Source organism: Otolemur garnettii, unplaced genomic scaffold (assembly GCF_000181295.1).
Source record: "Otolemur garnettii isolate 467f Iridium unplaced genomic scaffold, OtoGar3 scaffold00145, whole genome shotgun sequence".
Taxonomy (NCBI): Eukaryota; Metazoa; Chordata; class Mammalia; order Primates; family Galagidae; genus Otolemur; species Otolemur garnettii.
In genome coordinates this window covers 4,359,201-4,378,535 of record NW_003852540.1, presented here as the reverse complement: position 1 = coordinate 4,378,535, position 19,335 = coordinate 4,359,201, and the positions used below count along the sequence as shown (strand labels likewise).

The window sequence follows — 19,335 nt, the reverse complement described above, 5'->3', positions numbered from 1 at the left end:
TAATGCTATCAAAGAAACATGAGTAAGTGCTTCAAATGTTTTGGGATCCCAGGATTAAAAAGAAATATAAATAAATCTACAGTGTTTAGCCAACTAGGCTACCTTCTGGAATTAGGATGGGGTAGCCAGCCAGGGTCCCCAAAGAATTCCCAGCAAACAAAGAACTCTTCTCCCAGCCCAGACAGAGTGGCCCCTTTGTCCTTCCAGACTTCTAAGGAAAGGTTAGAGGGGGACCAAGGGTACACAGAAATTCCTTCCAGCAGGAGATAAAAGAAATGTGATGTGCTCATGAGCCTGGGCACACCCAGGTGAGCAGCACTCTTTGTGTGCCTGCTCCCCAGGTATGCTGCAATTCAAAGGACACACCTCAGTTGTTCCCAAGCTCACAAGTTCAGGCTGTTCCGCACTGGTTACTCCAGCAAGGCAGCCTTGTAGGGAAGGCATCTCTAGGGCCATATTCACCCCAGGGGGAATCCAAAGATTAGTTCTGCTTCTGTGAAAGGAGGAAACTATTACTGCCTGGAATGTTATTCCAGACAGGGCAGATAAAGGAATATAGGAACATAGACGGGTGCTGTGGCAAGCACCTGTAGTCCCACCTACTCGGGAGGCTGAGGCAAGAGAATCGCTTAAGCCCAAGAGTTTGAGGTTGCTGTGAGCTGTGATGCCACGGAACTCTACCAAGGGTGACAAAGTGAGACTCTGTCTCAAAAAAAAAAAAAAGAAAGAAAGAAAGATAGGAACAAAAGAAGGCTTAGAATCCAACCAGAACAGCAGATGGAGGACAAGAGCCTGGCCTCGGTGCTGGGACAAGCAAGGCAAACACTTTTGTTGCCACAATCACTTTTGGGCATAAACAATGTCTCAAACTTTTCAACAGGGCTAGGGAGTGCTCCAGAAGAGCAGACGGTTTGCTAGCCAGGCCTTTTCTTTCTACCTTCTTATTCTCTGACTTAACCTTAACCTAAGCTAGAGGCCAAGAGAACTACAGGGTTTGGAGCAAGCACATGGCCCTGCCTAAACTTCTGGAGTCCTCTCCCCAGCGTTAGTTCCAGGATAGGAAAGAGCAGAACCTGGAAGTAGGGGCTGACTTTCATTCAGCCGTCTATGGGTGAGACCTTTGCCCTTAGGCCTGGACAAGGGCAGTAGCCTTCCAGCTGTCCTCCTTCTTACCCTGCTTCTCCCCTTCTGGAACATTCTTATCCTCACCAAAAAATTCTTCTCACCAACATGTTGTCTTGGTCCCCAGGGCCATTGTGAGTGGAGGATACAGCCTCAAGGGAAACCCCACCATACAGTTTTCCTTGTATTTTATAATTATTGGATATTTTTCTGGTTAGAGAAACAATATTATGGGCAGCGCCTGCGGCTCAGTGGGCAGGATGCCAGCCCCATATACCAAGGGTGGTGGGTTCAAACCTGGCCCTGGTGAACTGCAACAAAAAACAAAAACGAAAACAATATTATGGCCAGGCACAGTGGCTCACACGTGTAGACCGACCTACTCAGGAGGCTGAAACAAGAGGATTGCTTGAGTCTAGAAGTTTGAGGTTGTAGTGAGTTATGCTAATGCCACTATACTCTTCCCTGGGTGACAGAGCAAGACTCTGTCTCAAGAAAGGGAAAAACCCCTGCTTTTTTTGTATATATGGATGAAATGAATCAAAGACTGATATCTGCTTCAAAATGATCTGGATGGTGGGTAGAGGTAGAACTGAAACAAGGCTGGCTATGAATTGCTAACTGTTGAAGTCGCAAGATGGGCACATGGTTCATTATGGGCCTCCATTGTAATGATGGAGGCGGCAAGGGGGCCAAAAATTTTCTTTTTTAAAATCATGGAAACGTTTAAGTATACATGGTATAAGAGAGAATACTATAGGGCAGTGCTTATGGTTCAGTGAGTAGGGTACTGGCCCCATACACCGAGGGTGGCGGGTTCAAGCCTGGGCTGGGACAAACTGCAACAACAACAAAAAAATAGCCGGGTGTTGTGGTGGGCACCTGTAATCTCAGCTACTTGGGAGGCTGAGGCAGGAGAATCACCTAAACCCAGGAGAGAAAGAATAGTATAATTACCACACCTTGCCCTTCCTCAATAAACTTTGTTTCACAATTGCCTCCAAAAAAAAAAAAAAAAAAAAAGAAAGAGAGAGATCCCTGTGGTGGCTCACACCAGTTATCCTAGAACTCTAGGAAGCTGCATCGGGAAGATCCTTTGAGGTCAGGAGTTCAAGACCACCCTTAGCAAGAGTGAGACTCCATCTCTACTAAAAATAGAAATATTAGCCAGACATTGTGGCAGGTACCTGTGGTCCCAGCTACTCAAGAGGCTGAGCCAGGAGACTGCTTGAACCCAGGAGTTTGAGGTTGCTGTGACCTAGGCTGATGCCATAGCACTCAAGCCTGGGCAACAGGCAACAGAGTGAGACTGTCTCAAAAAAAAAGAAAGAAAGAAAGAAAGAAAATTAACATTTATTTGATTACTAATGACTTTGAACATTTTTCTAGTTTTAAAAACCAGTTATCTATACGTCTCATTTGTCCTTTACTTCTGTGGGGATGTTAATCTTTCTACATAGATTTCGTGAAGGCTCTTTATATATATTAAAGACATTCACGGTTTATAAATATAAGTACGTCTTCCTAGTTTGTCCTTTAACTTCTTTTTTGACCAACAGAAGTTTTAAAATAGGTAGTTGAATGTGTGTTTTGGTTTTTAGAGACTACTCAGCATTTGTGTCAGATGGAATCTCTGAAAAGAACAGTAAGGATGACCTTGAGGAGTGAAACCCAAAGCATAAACATCCTGACAACAGTCCATGTGTGGTCACAAAAGAATAACAAGCACAGGAGAAGAAAGAGTTTCCCTGTGGACAGTAATTATTTTTAAAATGTTAATACTAATACTAATTTGTGTTTTATCCTTTAGGCTGCTTCCTTCCCTTCCTCCTACAAAGTCATGCCAGCCAGGGGAGACTTCCCTCATTAGTTGTGCCTGAGAGCACTGTGATCAGATTTTCTTGTGATTAGGTAATAATACATATAATAGCAACTCTTTTTTTTTTTTGAGACAGGAGCCTCAAGCTATGTCCCTGGGTAGAGTGCCATGGCATTTCAGCTCACAGCAACCTCCAACTCCTGGGCTCAAGTGAGTCTCCTGCCTCAGCCTCCCAAGTAGCTGGGACCACAGGCGCCCGCCACAACGCCCAGCTATTTTTTGGTTGCAGCCATTGTTGTTTGGTGGGCCCAGGCTGGATTCAAACCCGCCACCTTGGGTGTATGTGGCTGGCACCTTAGCCCCTTGAGCCACAGGCGCCGAGCCAATAGCTACTCTTTTAACACCTACCCTGTATATGATCTTTAAAACCTTCAAAGCAACTATATGAGGTAGGTGTCAGTTATTATCCTCATTGAATGAGGATAAAACTTAAGGATTAGAAAAATCAAGGGACTCTCCCAAGTTAGTAATGGTCAAATTTGGGATTCAAATCAGGTCAAGCCTGTGTGCGTAGCCACTGGGCTATGTGGCCTCTTGGGAGCCTCACAGGGCCCTGGCCAAAACACACATCAGTTTCGGCCCCCAGGCAGTCACTCTCAGGTCTCATGCCTCTTACATGTCCCTTATAAACGCCTTTTCTGCTTTGCACCCCCACCCTAGGATTCCTCATATCCCTTCTGATGCTCCTATAGACCCAGCTGCTGCTGTCCTTGGCTGCCCTCCCCATGGCCCAGGGCCACACTGAGTGGATGTGCATTGGCCTGTGTCATCTTCACATCGAGTCTCTTCCCTCACTGGCCTGGACACTCCTCCTCGCTCACTCTCTCTCCTGACTTCTGCCTCTGCCCAGCTTCAGCAGCACATAATGGCCATTCAGAAGCGGTGGTGATCTCTGACGGCTGAGCAGGGGACCCTGGAGCTAGCCTCAAGGACCTGGAGGAGGGGGACCAACCAGTTCTGCTGCCAAGTAGGAAGCCAGTGCTGTGCTGCATGGCAGGTGTTCTGACTCACAGCTCTAACTGGCGAGTGGGGAGCACACCCCTCTCCAGCTCTTGGGTGCTCCCCACAGTCACCCTGCTGCTTCTGGGGCAGCTTATTGCCTCTTCTGAGGATTGGGGCTGGAGCGGGCAAAACCTGCCCTGCTGGCCTGGGGCTGCTTGGCCTCTGTGAGGCCTCACTCACACGGGGAAACCTGTGACTCATTCCCCCTCAGCCCCTCAGCTGTACCATAAACAGGCCTGGCTCTGTGACCTTCCCGGAGGGGAAAACAGCAGCTGCAGGCCCCTCCCCTGGCATTCTGGCCACAGAGAATGGCCAGCCACCGGACAAGAGTCCCCAGAAGACAAGACATGTGACAATGAGAATGGGCTGTCCCCTTCAGAGAACTCTCTGCCCAGGAACCTCCAGGGCAGGCCATGGGACTGCTGGCAGGTAGGGACAGAGGACCACTATGAACCACCCCTGGCACTGGCTTTCCAAATCCATGGCCTCCTGCATCCAGCCCTCAGGGAGATGCCAGTGCAGCCTGGGCAGGCTGGAGAGCTGAGCAGTCATGCTAAGCAGCTGGCATTCTGGCCCTCAGGCCCCTTCCAGAGGGGAGCCTTGTTCTCAGGTGGCTGCTATACACACTCAGAGTTCTGTACCACTTGTAAAGGTCAGGATTCACGTACCTGTCTGGGCAAGCCAACTCAGCAAAGGTGGGCTATTTCCTAACCCAAAACTAGGTCCTCATGGTCACCTTTCTGCTTCACTGCTGAAGGGGTAGGAAAGGGAACAGTCCTCTCCCCTGGCCACCTTCCCAGCCTTCCAGGTGAAGTAAGTCTAGCCCTGCTGATGCCACTACACTTTCTGTCTACCCCAAACATATCACGTGCTGGAGCAAATTCATGAGGCAGAACCCTCTGATGGGTAAATTCTTCCCAAGCCAATGGCAATCAGCTGACTGCTTTGGGTTCCCAAGGTCCAGGGCTGAAATAGAGGGAGGTAGAGAGGTAGAACCAGCACTGGGCACAGGGACAGTCCTGATCACCTGGTATCTGTGCAGAGCAGGCTGGGATGCACTGTGGGACCCTCTCCTGCTGGAGACAAGGGATCTCTTGAGCAGGAGTGCTAACTCCCCCGCCCCCCATGCTGTACTGGAGACATTTGCTCCCCTGCCCATCTCTCAGGTATTTGAAGAGGGATGTGTATTATGTTTGCTTCAAATTCAGATCCCATCTCCCATGGGCCCATTTCTTCCAGATTTAAAGTCAGACTTCATTTGGATCAAATGGGAGGAACCAACAGAGAAATTTTTCATTAAGGATCCTGGCAACACTGTGTAACCCCTTTTCTATGAAGGATTCAGCTCAGAACTCCCTGTCCCGCCCACATAGACAGGGGTCAGAGTAATGAAGTGGAAAAGATATGTTCACAATTTTGGCTGCATCTGCTCCCATCTCTAAGCAACCCAGGCCTTGGATTGTGGGGTGGAGGCCCAAAGACGCCACCTCAGTCGCCGGCTGGTGTTTGTGCTCCAGCCAGTGAAGCGAGTTAAAGCGTTGTACAAACGCAAGGCATTGGGCAAACAGACCAGAGTGTGCCATCCAGATGTCCAGGGGCGAGGCTGCAGCTCCACACTGCAGGGAGGGCTCTGCACCGGTGCACTGACCTGGTACCCACCATCCAAGGATCCCACATGCTGGCCCAGGTCACCTGGCATGGAATCCACCCTTGTTCCTGTGAGCCTCTACTCCAGAGGAAAGACCCACTTGTGAGCACAATAGACCTTCAGGCTCTAGAGGGAGGGCTATTGGCCATCTCCCCCCCAGACTATGAGGAAAAGGTATTTTGCCAACTTGAGGCCCCCTCTCCACCAATGGAGGAACAGCTTACAGCCCTTGCCCATCTTTATTTAGACCTCAGCCCATGAGACACCAAACCCCTGGGACTCAGAAAGTCCCCAGGTTACAGCTTCCATGGCAACACATTCCCCCAGATTCCTAGGTTATCACGGAGCAATTATCCTTAGCCCCAAAGCAGTGGCAGGAGATCAGATTTATGAAACTCCTAAAGGCAACCCTGAAGACTCCTTTGTCCCCAAAATTAGAACATGGGTGGGAGACACAAACAGAAAGTGCCATTGTGCTACTTGCTCTGCGACTCCGAAAGTTCTGCTTTTTAAAGGCCTGGGCTGTGTCAGAAGGAGATTTAGCTCTGCTCATCAGAAACTCTGGTCAGCCCAAGAACATTGCCCAACTGCTCTGGCCCTGTCCTTGCTGACCTGCATCTCATTCTTGTTTCAGAGTCTGTTCTCAAGAGTAGGTGCTAGTGCTCTCATCAGAAGCCTCACAAGACGAGAATATCCAAGGAGACCCCTCCAGGCACAGGGTGTTAGCGGGAAAGAGATGACTTGGGAAGTACATTAAAGAGCTGTTGGCCTGTGCACTTGGAGGGGCTGTGGAGTGGGAGCCCAGAAGGGAATGGTGACTGTGCAGCTTCTTGGAGTCTCTAGGACAAGGACTGGTGATTTTTTTCCAGGGAAGGCCAGATAGTACATATTTTAGGCTTTGCAAGCCATATGATCTCTGGCACACCTACTTAAGTCTGCTGTTATACCAGAAAACCACCCATGGATAATACATAAGCAAATGGGCATTGATTATAGTGCTCTGAAAAAAATTTATTTACTAAAACAGGTAGTATGCTGGTAGTCCCAGCTACTCAGGAGGTTGAGGCAGAGGAAGACTTGAGCCCAGGAGTTCAAGACCAGCTTAGGGGTAGTGGTTTGCTGATCCCCGCTCTAGGTCTAAGAATGGGGCCATGAAGGACAAGTCACCAAACTCTCTTAGACAGATCCCTGGGAACCAAACACTTTAAACGATGATTGGGGGATTCTCTTGGCTGGTCACTATCTGGCCTGTGTAGCCTTTTGCCTCCCAGTGGGAGAGCAAGGAGCTAATAAATATGCTCTTGCCACATGTTTTTAACTATATTTATTTATTTATTTTTGAGATAGCATCCTACTGTCGCCCTGAGTAGGTACCATGATATCATAGTTCACAACAACTTCCAACTCCTAGGTTTGAGCAATCCTGCCTCAGCATCCTGAGTAGCTGGGACTGCAGGTATGGGCCACTAAGCCCTGCCTGTTGTATTCTATTTTTAGTAGAAATGGGGTCTCCCTCTTTTTTTTATAATTTCAAATTAATAAGAGGGTACAAATGCGTAGGTTACATTGTTTTCAATTCTAAGGTAAAGTTCAAATTGTAGTTGAGCCCTTCACCTAGGGGGCAGGCTGAACAGCCTCACATTGTGCACATAAGTGAGATCCTGCCAATTGCCCTCCCTCCTCCCGGGGTCTCACCGTTGCTTTGGCTAGTCTCGAAATCCTGAGCTCAGGCAATCCTCTCCCCTTGGCCTTCCAGCGTGCTAGGATTACAGGTATAAGCCCCTGTACTCAGCCTGCCATGTTTTTTTGCCTTTATGCTGACCCCTTGGAGGCTGATGAAAGCAATAGATCCTCCCCCCAAAATGCCATATACATGACCTGTTTGCAAGGAGGTGGGCGACCTCCTGGAGTCTATTCATGGAATATACAGAGACCTAACAGCCCCAGAGGCAGATCCTTTGCTCACTCGAAAACAGAAATAGTTTTTTGATATTTGAAAGAGCTCTTCCAAATCCTTAAAAATAAATAAATAAATAAAGAACCCTGCAGAAAAACAGACAAATGACACAAAGAAGCAATTCACAGAAGAAACACAAATGACCCCTAAAGAGGTTAAACAATGCTCTCTCTCACTAATAATTAGAGAAATTTTAAAAATCATGGTATGTCATTTTTCACCAGATCAGGCTGGCTAATATTTAAAAGGGGAGTGATATGGTGTTAATGGAGGTAGGGAGAAAAAGGCACCCTCTGACATGCTGCTAAGCTTGTATCAGCAAGTAACCCTTCTAGACCAGATAACAGTACATTTTAAATTTTAAAACATGCTCATCTTGTAGCCTAGCAATTCCACTTCCAGGAATTCATTTTGCAGAAATACATGTACAGGGATGTTCATTGCAGCAGCATTCATAAATTGTAAAAATTGGAAACCAACCCAAATGTCCATTAGTAGGAAATTGGTTGAATAAATTATGGCACATCTATATTAAAGAATACTGTGGAACTGTTTAATAATGAGATACATCTCTAGAGTTTAAAATAAATAAGGCAGATCTCTAAGTACTGATAGGAAAAGACGTAAAAGATAACATTAAATGAAATAGGCAAGTTTTAACAGTTCTTTTTAAAAAAAGAAAAACAAGACTGGGTGCAGTGGCTCATGCCAGTAATCCTAGCACACTAGGAGGCCCAGGTGGATGGATTGCTTGAGCTCAGGAGTTCAAGGCCACCCTGAGCAAGAGCAAGACCTTGTCACTAAAAGTAGCTGGGAGTTGTGGCAGGTGTCTGTAATCCCAGCTACTTGGGAGGCTGAGGCCGGAGAATCACTTAAGCCCAAGAATTTGAGGTTGCTGTGAGATTTGATGCCACAGCACTCTACCAAGGGTGATAAAGTGAGACTCTATCTCCAAAAAAATAAAAAGAAAAAAGAAAAACATTGCCATATGCAGATTAAAAAAATAGACTGAAGAAATACATAACAGTAGGTTTATATATATAAATATATAACAGTAGGGTTCTGACCTGATAACAGTAGGTTTTAGTGTACGGTTTATATTCTCCAATGTTGAATAGTGACAACAAAAATGGTTTTATTTTATAATCACAAAAAATAAGAAAAGAAACATTCTGAATCTCTGATTCTGAGCACTACCCAATTTAAAAAAAAAGACAAGACAAGACAAAGAAGCCTTGCAGGCTTCTTAGTCTGTCTTAAAAGTTTCTTGCTAGGCAACAATTGCACAGTTCATTTTAAAAGCTAATCTTAAAGGGGATTCGCAGTTGGATGGTTTTACCCATTTAGCTTAGGTTTATAATACAACAAAGCATTTTTCTGCATTTTTAGAGCATAAGCTCCTCAAGTTCAAGGATGATGTTTTCCTTTTATCCTGAAATTCAGACCTGCATAGCATGACTAAAATAATGAGAGTGATATCAGGCTTTTATTTTTCGTCATGATGAAATCGTTGGTGGTTTTCACGCTGTAAAGAACAAACAGAACCACAACTCCCTGTTTACCAATTTACACAACTTAATAGAATTTGTGTACTTTTGACCGTTTGAACATATTTTTCACAGTTTTGAAATTTGTTTTCCCTGGGAATTTGAGAGAGGGAAAATGTATCCATTTTTCTTTTAAATCTACCTGGTTAAAAAAATAAATAAAAATAGGGCGGTGCCTGTGGCTCAAGGAGTAGGGTGCCGCCCTGTATACCAGAGGTGGCAGGTTTGAGCCCGGCCATGGCCAAAAAAACCTGCAAAAAAGAAAAGAAACAAGAAAATTTGGGGTGGCGCCTATGGCTCAGTGGGCAGGGTGTGGGTCCCTTATACTAAGGGTGGTGGGTTCAAACCCGGCCCTGGCCAAAATGTAACAAAAAAGTAGCCAGGCATTGTGACAGGCTCCTGTAGTCCCAGCTACTGGGAGACTGAGGCAAGAGAATTTCCTAAGCCCAGGATTTGGAGGTTGCTGTGAGCTGTGTGATGCCACAGCACTCTACTGAGGGAGATAAAGTGAGACTCTATATCTATAAAAAAAATAAAAATAAAAATAAATAAAAATAAATGGCCCAAAAGAATGTGAACTAAATCTCCCTGGCACCAGCAGAAGCAAATCAACTGGAATTCCCAGATTTATGTGTGTCGTCCACACCCTGGGGACACCCACCCCTTGAACATACCAGACATACCAGCATGAGCCATGCTCTTCTCACCTAACATAGATGCCTCTGAACTTTCCATTTCCATAGATCTAGACCCAGACAATTAATCCCTTCCACCAGGACAAAGCTAACAAGGCAAAGTGTAGGAAAAGTGAACAGAAAAGACACTGGTCCTGGCCTCTGGCTCAATGACTATCGGCGTGTTGTGGAGGTGCTAGCACTTCTTAGAAGAGGAACAGAAGTCCCCAGACCTGCGGGCAAAGCTAAACAAGGTCCTGACCCTTGCAACAGTGCGACTCCTGATTCCTGACTCCTGACTCCTTATCGGAAAGAGACATCAAAGACCAGAGTGCACTGCAAATAGTCCAGGAGGTATAACGCCTTTAAACTTTGTCCTTTTTCACAGGTAAACTGAGGCAGGCAAGATTTCCCTGTCGGACAGAAGTCTCTCTGAAGAGCCTACTATTCTCACTTCTTTCCCAATGGCCAACTCTGAATGGCACCTTTGCCTGACCAGACAAGCCTCAGAGAGCTCCCTTCTTGGCAGGAAACTTTGTGATTCTTTTAATTTTCTTTCTTTCTTTCAACCTGTACTTTTCTTCAGCCTCTCCTATCTCAAAAAGAAGGATATTTTGTGAAATCCTGATGCTCCAAATAAGAGGGTGCTCAGTGTCCTGAGGAAACATCTCCCTCCCCAGAGGGCTGTCCGTATCCCGGCATTTAGGCAACCAAGAAGCAAGGCCCCACAAGTGGTCCTCTGAGTTTTTCAATCAGTTCTAGACAAAGCTAATGGTTGGGGCTGGGTGACTCCAAAGGTTTGTTTTTAGGCTGCACTGTTAACCAAAGCTCCTGGAGATCCTGATGACAACTGCCACGGAAAATAAGCAAAGAAGTGGGTGGCAGCTTTCTGTCTCCCTGGTGCGGTCTTCCCTGGCCACTGAGCTGCTTCCTCAGCTCCAAAGCCGGGGTCCTAAGGCAGGAACTAGGTCACCCTGAGAGCCATGCCCTGCTGCCTACCACTGGCTGTACTGCAAGGTACTTTACCAGCAGCCTGGCTACTACTTGGGATGTCCAGGTATATGCAGACAAATAGAAGCCAAGGAAAAAGAAACCAAGGGAAACTGCCTCAAATTCAGAAGCAGATTACTAAAATAGAGATCTTAAAAAAAAAAAATCAATACTTACTGTTAATGAGGTAAAGGTCATGCACATCCCACCAAAGCCATTCAGAGACAGGGCAATGAAGATGAGAACCGAGAGAGCTGTAGAGAAACAGAAAGCTCCTAAGTGGGAACTACAGCTGGGCTGCAGGGAGGCCAGGCCTGGCCCCGTGCCTGCATGGTGCAGGCACTCCATAAGAGCAGACAGAATGAATGATGAGCCCTCGGGGTGGGGGAGGGACTGCTTGACACCTGGGGAGCTGGAAGAGCCTCTTCCTCACCCTCCTCTGCCCATTTCACAGAGTTCGGGCTCTTGCAAAAGGTCCAGATCCATCCTCCTGTCTCTGTTAACATTAGCACCAAGCAAGAAGCTTTGTTGAAACTAAAAATAAAGGTTCCTGTAAATCAGTAGATGAGCCTGCCTAAGATTTTAGTGTCTGTTCTAAAAGTCCTTGAAGCAATAGCTCTACCTGTACAGGGTGGTGGATTAAGGGGCTTCCAATCCATCCTTAAAATACTGGCTTGGGTTATCTTGAGAGGACTCAGCTAACAACTTCTGTAACACACTGAGGATCATGCCCAGGTGCCTGCAGCTGGCCTGGTTCTTTCTAATTTTTTCTTTCTTCCTTTTTTTTTTTTTGAGAAAGAGTGTCACTCTGTTGCCTGGGGTGGAGTGCTATGGCGACATCATAGATCTTGGGCTTGAGCAATCCCCTTGTCTCAGCCTCCAAGTAGCTGGGACAACAGGCACGTGCCATCGTGCCTAGCTAATTTTTCTATTTTCAGTACAGACAAGGTCTCACTCTTGCTTAGGCCAGTCTCGAACTCCCAAGCTCAAGCAATCCTCCCATCTTGGTCTCCCAGAGTGCTAGGATTACCGGCGTGAGCCATCATGCCTATCCTCTTTTCTTTTTTTTTTTTTGGAGACAGAATTCTTGGGTTCAAGCAATCCTCTTGCCTCAGCCTCCCTGTAGCTGGGACTACAGGCACCCCCCACAATGCCTAATTTTTTTCTAGTTTATTTAGTAGACAGGGGTTCTTGCTTTTGCTCAGGCTGATCTCAAACTCCTGAACTCAAGTAATCCATCCACCTTGGTCCCCCAGAGTGCTAGGAATTACAGGTGTGAGCCACTGAGCCCAGCATTGGCATCTTTCTTAGAGCTCGTCTCTCAGGTTGGCATCAATGAGGCCATCAGGGACTGACTTGCTTTGGCGATGGGAGTTTCACACATCCTGGGAAGCTTCTCTCAGAGTTCTATCTGGGGCAGCTGCTCTCTGACCCCGCCATCCATTTCAGGTCAATAACTGAGTGAAGGCCTCTCACTCAGGTTATTAGGTGTCCCTTCTAACTTGAACAGCAAGCACCAGGCCTAGTATAACATCCAAGAGCAGGAGAGCACCCCTGAGCAATCTCTCCCCAGTTCTTAACAAAAGAAGGGAGGAAAAGTACACTCACAGTTGGGGTTACTCGCTCCATATGCAATCAACAAGCAGGAGACAGCAAAGCAGGCACTAAAACAAAGCAGAAGTAGCACATGATTTATTATTACTATGTTATTGATTGCTGTGGTTCATGCTGTTATCATTTTCAGAACATTTACATGCATTATTTAATTTAACAGTTGTTCATATTTTGGTAGAACACAAAAATAATAATTAAATAGAGAAGAATACTGGCCCCAATTTACTGATGAGAAAAATAAATTTCAGGCCGGGTGCAGTGGCTCATATCTATAATCCTAGCACTCTGGGAGGCCAAGGCGGGTGGATTGCCTGAGCTCACAGGTTCGAGATCATCCTGAGCCAGAGCAAGACCCCATCTCTAAAAATAGCTGGGCATTGTGGTGGGTGCCTGTAGTCCCAGCTACTTAGGAGGCTGTGACAAGAGAATCACTTGAGCCCAAGAGTTTGAGGTTACTGTGAGCTGTGATGCCATAGCACTCTACTAGGGCAACAAAGCGATAATCTGTCTCAAAAAAAAAAAAAAATCTCATAAAACTAAAGCTAAAACTAATTTCTCCAAGATCTTTTGCCTAGTAAGTGGTTAAACTGGAAATTAAGCCCCAAAGCTAGACCTTGTAAACATACTGTACTGCCCTCTCCCCCCACCCCACCTCCAGACCAGAAAGAGCCAAGGCTCTGAAGCAAGAAAGGGAACCACTCATTCCTCGGGTTCCTATACCCACTTAGCCAGATAGAACCCACTGGGCTACTCCCAAATTCCCTCCACTTGGCTCTGTCCTGGGAACCAAGGACTCTTCAGCTCTGAAGAGTAAATGGAATGGATCCTTCACCCACTCCCTTCACAGGCACCCGGCACAGATTTCACTCACTGCAAACCACTGCCTGGCAAGGTGACCATTCCCACTGGGAACTGGGCTGAGGGGAATAGTAGCCTACAGAATTGACCCTAAGTTTGACAGTAGAGCTTTTTTGGTTTTTTTCGGGTGGGGGGGTGTTTTGTTTTAAGAGATAGGGTCTCACTCTTTCACCCAGGCTAGAGTTCAATGGAACAATCACAGTTCACAGCAACCTCAAACTCCTGGGCTCAAGCAATCCTCCTGTCTTAGCCTCTGAGTAACTGGAACTACAAGTATGAGTAACTGCCACAGGGCCTGGCTAATTTTTCTTATTTTTGATAGAGATGGGTTCTTGCTCTCACTTAAGCTCGAACTCCTGGGCTCAAGTGATCTTCTTGCCTTGGCCTTCCAAAATGCTGGGATTGAAGGCATTGAGTCAATGTGCTTAGCTAAGTCTAGAGCTTTATAGACCCAGGGACACACCCCCAGGGGGGAGGAGGTGTGCACAGGATGATTCATGAGGATGCCAATATATTCAGACTTCTATGTTAATCATTTTTTTTTTTTTGAGACAGAGTCTCAAGCTGTCACCCTCAGTAGAGTACTGTGGCATCACAGCTTATAGCAACCTCAAACTCTTAGGCTTAAGCGATTCTCTTGCCTCAGCCTCCCAAGTAGCTGGGACTACAGGTGCCCACCACAACACCCGGCTATTTATTTTTTGTTGCAGTTGTGAATGGTGCTTTAGCTGGTCTGGGCTGGGTTCGAACCTGGGAGCCTGGGCATATGTGGCTGGCGTCTTACCCACTGAGCTATGGGTGCTGCCAACATGTTATCATTTTTAATTTCATCGATTTTCATTTATATTTTTGTTATGTATCATATAGCACATAAAACATTAAAAATGGCATATGTATGTATCATTCACAATTCCATTTGTTTATATTGAAGATACATGTTGAAAATCTCTTTTCTAGTGGAGGTATGAGGTCAAACAGACTTTAGAAACCAGTGCCTGCAATGACAACCAACTCCAGATCCTCCCAGGTCAGCATGAGGTCCTATGCTTTCTCCACATAGTATTGGTACATAGTAAGGATCACATTAACTACTGATTTCGTGGCAAATGGGGTAGGAACCCCACTCCAGGCAGGCATTTAGGGAGCTGACAGCAGGCACCAGGATTCTGTACATCAGGGAACTCAGCCCAGGAGGCCCACCTGCCCACCCCCTGATGTCCGAGGAATCGCACTGACCTGCCCAGCAGCCTGAGTTTCCTTGGGCCATACTTGTCCATGACGATGCCCAGGGGCAAGGTGATGGCGCTGAGCAGAAAGGAGCCCACGGTGAAGGCCAAATTTAGCATCTCATCCTGGGCCTGGCAGGTGAGCCAGTTATTTATCCAGGTCACCTCCTCGGGTTCCGGCTCTGCTGTGCCCCCCACTGTGCCATTGGTGATGTTCTCTGTGTGGAAAGGGAGGGAAACCTGACCTCAAGGTCCTGGTGGAGATTCTCAAAGGCCAGAGGGGCAGGTGCACATTCAGGGTCACCCCACTGGGAATGCCAGGGTTGGCTCTGAGCCCCTTGAAGGTTAGGCCACCCCACAGGTGGCTTGGATGTCCATTTGGTTCCAAGCTGCCTGGAACAAAAATGCAGAGGTTCTTAACTTTTGTGGGAGGATGGGCCCTTTGGAAAATCCAAAAAAGAAAGCTGTTCTCCAGAAATGCACACAAAATCTTGTCTACAATTTCAGGGATTTCATTTGTCCCTTGAAGCAACGATGAGCCCGAGGTTATGATTCCCATTCTAATCTTACACCCAAAAACAGTAGAACTCAGGACTCAGCCTTGGCTGTGGAACCCTAGGCTGGCTAGAACTTTTTTGGCACCTCTGTCCATGGGAACAGACTATAGCCAGCATAGAGAGACCTAGACCACTTGGGAAGGACAAGCTGCTGATCTCACCCTGGTTCTCCTCTGTCAGTTTGGGAAGACTGAGTGAGCCTCCTTGCCTCTGGTAGGTATAGCTGCTTTCTCAAACACAGAAGGCCAGATGCCACTTTCCTCCCTCTCCTGGTATTTTCATCATATAACTACCACACATACTGTGTCTTAGAACCTCTTTGGAAAGGTGTTTTTTTGTGGGTTTTTTTTTTTTTTTTTGAGACAGAGTTTCATGAGTCTCATACTTATTGCCCAGGCTAGAGTGCTGAGGTACCAGCCTAGCTTACGGCAACCTCAAACTCTTGGGCTCAAGTGATCCTCCTGCCTCAGCCTCCTGAGTATAGGTGCCTGCCAAATGCCCAGCTAATTTTTCTAAATTTTTTTGGTAGAGACAGGGTCTTATTTTGCTTGGGCTGGTTTGGAACTTCTGAGCTCAAGCAATCCTCCCACCTCAGCCTCCCAGAGTGCTAGAATTATAGTCATGAGCCTCCACGCCCAGCTTGATATCTGTTTTTTTGTCATCCAAAATTACTTGCTTTCACATGTGGAAGTGCACCTTTCTTATTTTTCTCACTAGGATCTCATTGTGTTGCTGTCCCCTGTGACCATACCAAGATCCCATGGGGTGCTGAGCCTCCAAGCCCAGTATGTTGCCCAGACCTGAATTGTAATACCAGCTCTTAAGGGCTCCCTCCAAAATCCACCCAGCATTAAAACAACACAAGGGGCTCAGCGCCTGTGGCTTAAGCAGCTAAGGCGCCAGCCACATACACCTAAGGTGGTGGGTTCGAATCCCCAGCCCGGGGCCGCCAAACAACAATGATGGCTGCAACCAAAAAATGGCCAGGCCTTGTGGCAGGCACCTGTAGTCCCAGCTACTTGGGAGGCTGAGGCAGGAGACTCGCTTGAGCCCAGGAGTTGGAGGTTGCTATGAGCTATGATGCCATGGCACTCTACCCAGGGGGATAGCTTGAGGCTCCGTCTCAAAAAAAAAAAAAAACACAAGAAAGGGAGTGAAAAGTGCTGGGGTGGCTGAGGGCAGGAATGGGGAGGATGGGCCAGGACCGGCTAGTTAAGAGATGCTGACTAATCCTGCAGAGACAGGAGCAGACTTTGATTAGATGCGAGGTCAAACTGGGAGAGTCAAGAAATACTTTCCTCCAGATAACTGCCTGCCTCCCAGTTGCAGCCCTCTGGCGCCAGGGCTGTAAAGCTGAGGTTTGCAAAGGCTTGCCCAGGCCTCTAAGAGCTGCCCCCAAGGTCATTGAAAATGATGTTCGTGGATGAATCACGCCATATGCTGATCTCTGACCAGCAAGCCCTGCTGGGGGCATGATGACTGAGAGTGTGGTGCTGGGACCTGGACTCTGGGTTTCGATTTTGGTTCCTCCACTTCCGACTTGTAGAACCTCTGTCAGTTTCCTTATTTGTAAAATGGGCACAATATAATAATAATAATAATAATATCTACTCCGTAGAATTTGGGGGAAGATAAATGAGGAAATCCAGATAACATTCTAGACATCATAAAAACGGCTCAGTAGATAATAGCTAAAAGTTATTATTTCTTTTTTACTTATTTTTTTCATTGCTCATCAAACAAATGCATAAAGTTATTATTATTATTATAACTGTTGTTGGAGGCTCACAACAGAGGTAGTGTGCAACCAGCTGGCAGCAGAGCCAGACAAGAATTGGGAACCTTGTCCTCTAACTGTGTGTGTGCTAGCAAGAAGACTCGTCTGAATGCAACGTGGTATTCATATGCCATGGAGTACTATTCAGCCCTAAAAAAATGGCGATCTAGTATCTTTCGTAACAACCTGGATGGACCCGGAAACCATTCCCCTAAGTGAAGTATTGCAAGAATGGAAAAACAAACACCACGTGCGCTCAATGCTAAATTAGAACTAATCGATCAACACTTACGTGCACACAGGAAGGTAAAACTCACGGGGAATTGAGTAGGTGAGAGGGTGGAGGAGGGGCTGGGTTAATTCACACCTAAAGGGTATAATGCACACATTCTGGGTGAAGGACACACTTAAAACTTTGACCTGACATGCACAAAACAACTATGTAACCAAAAGGTATGCACCTCTGTAATGTTCTGAGGAAAAATAAAGACATGCCTAGTTTCCCACTGGGCTATGATGAAGGGCAGGGACTGTGCTCTAGTCCCCTAGGTGTCCCCAGCATCTCACCCAGGTCCAGGCCCATAATGTCATAGTTGTTTACTGAATGAATAAAAACGAAGCAGATGACAGTGGCTAAAAGGATCAAGAGAGAGAAATGAAAATAGAACCTACAGAACCAAGTTGAATAGAAAGGGGATTTAAGGAGATTATAGCCACAAGGTTAACCACTTGAAGCTGCAGACACAAACCTAACCAGCCAGATTCCTGCCCCTACACTTTGTTTTCCAAGAGGTCCTACCACGGTGGCAGCCAAAACACGTGGCCTGCGCCTCTTAGCACCCAGCTCAGAACTGGTCCATATGTTGCTTGGCCACAGGCCTGAGCCGCTCGCTCACTCACTATGAGTGGCCTCTGCAAAGGCACAGCTGCTTCAGGGCTTGGTGCCGGTTTCAGTGTGGGCTCTGCCAGTAGCAACAGGAACGGGATCTGAAGTGGAGGGAACAGGGTCTCCACACAGCAATGGCCAATTTCCAGGTCAACATGCAGATGTGACGGTGGCGCCCAAGGCTCAGTGAGTAGGGCACAGGCCAAATACACCAAGGCTGGCAGGTTTGAACCTAGCCTGGGCCTGCTAAACAACAATGACAACTGCAACAAAAAAATAGCCAGGCATTGTGGCAGGCGCCTATAGTCAGCTACTCGAGAGGCTGAGGCAAGAGAATTACGTAAGCCCAAGAGTTTGAGGTTGCTGTGAGCTATGACACTGTGGCACTCTACCAGGGTGACAGCTTGAGACTCTGTCTCCAAAAAAAAAAATGCAGATATGAGCAAACCAGCCCAGATGCAACAGAGTGAATAAGTGGAGAGGGCACACTAGGGGCAGGGATGATGGCTGGCTTGTGAGAGGTCTCCCTGTGACCATGCAAGGTCTGGAGTCAGTTCCTGCATTAGGAGATACACTCCGGGCTTGGAGAGCCGCAGGGCACAGGGAATGGAGTGAGGGACAGCACTACCTATGAAGAGAGACACAAGTGCCCCCCCCGCCCCCCACCGCCCATGTTACCCCAGGGCGAACCACATCTGCATTTATAAATCCATGCTTATCACTGAGAGACAGAACATAAAATCCTGAGGCACTGTACCCAAGTCTCCCTGATTTTCTAGAAGTGGGGATAGGAGTAGAAACATCTTAAATTATTTAGAGATATGGTCACCCCTGTAACTAGACAGGGGGGGTCTTGAGGAGAGATGTCGGGGTGGGGGCAAGGCTTTCTGTCCTTCTTGTCTTTCACCTGGAACTACTACTACACACATGAGCAGGGACCTTGCACTTTAGGCCACCAGCCTTCTTTCCTCAAACAAATCCCCGCCAGTGGGGCCACCTGGCCCTCTGCCCTCCTGCCTTCAGGCAGTGATGTACAGCAACAGATGAGCCTGGGGGTTGGGGGATTGAGTGGCTTCTCTTGTCTGCTTATGGAGCAATTTGAGAATCTCCCTTGCTCCTGGAGGGAAAGAAAGCTTTGGTGAGTCCAGAAGCCTGTAAATAGCCCACGCGAATAATGGCAGACTCGGCAGATGCCCAGACACAGTCATACCCAGGCTGCTCCTCTCTCTCTGCTACCTGGGCCACTCACTGTGTGGGCCAGGAGAGACAAACAGATAAGCACCCAGGAAGTGCCCCTCTGTCCCGGCCTAGAGCTCAGCCCTCACCTGGCCCAGCCTGCTTTTCTCCACCTGCAGCTGCTGATTAAACAGATGCCTCCCCAGTGGGCGGCCAGAGAGGCCCGGCCCAGCCCAGCCAGGGAAGGTGAACCAAGAGGACAGGCAAGGGGTTAGTGCGGCCAGTGTGCTGGGAACAGGAATAAGGCTGCTTAGGAGGAGATCCAGGGCCAGGGAAGAGAGAACAAAGCCCTGCACTGTTTGGCCTCACTTACAGACAGAAGACTCAACTAACAAAATATCTTTACAGAGAAAGAAGAGGAG

The 19,335-nt window shown here is 47.3% G+C and overlaps 1 protein-coding gene across 2 annotated transcripts in view; it reads right to left on the bottom strand.

Annotated features, from left to right (window-relative positions):
* The window catches only part of SLC43A2 (solute carrier family 43 member 2), a 43,458-nt gene that overhangs the window by 17,183 nt on the left and 6,940 nt on the right, over positions 1-19,335 (bottom strand). Inside the window, exons 3-5 of one of the 2 annotated variants that reach the window (XM_012810916.2) lie at positions 14,528-14,735; positions 12,428-12,483; positions 10,997-11,073 (exon numbers count right to left, since the gene is read on the bottom strand). In XM_012810916.2, coding sequence (XP_012666370.1) covers positions 10,997-11,073; positions 12,428-12,483; positions 14,528-14,735 — 341 coding nt within the window. Of the gene's footprint in view, positions 1-2,980; positions 2,985-3,700; positions 4,090-10,996; positions 11,074-12,427; positions 12,484-14,527; positions 14,736-19,335 lie in introns of those variants that run through there. The other variant, XM_023518734.1, reaches the window with a different exon arrangement.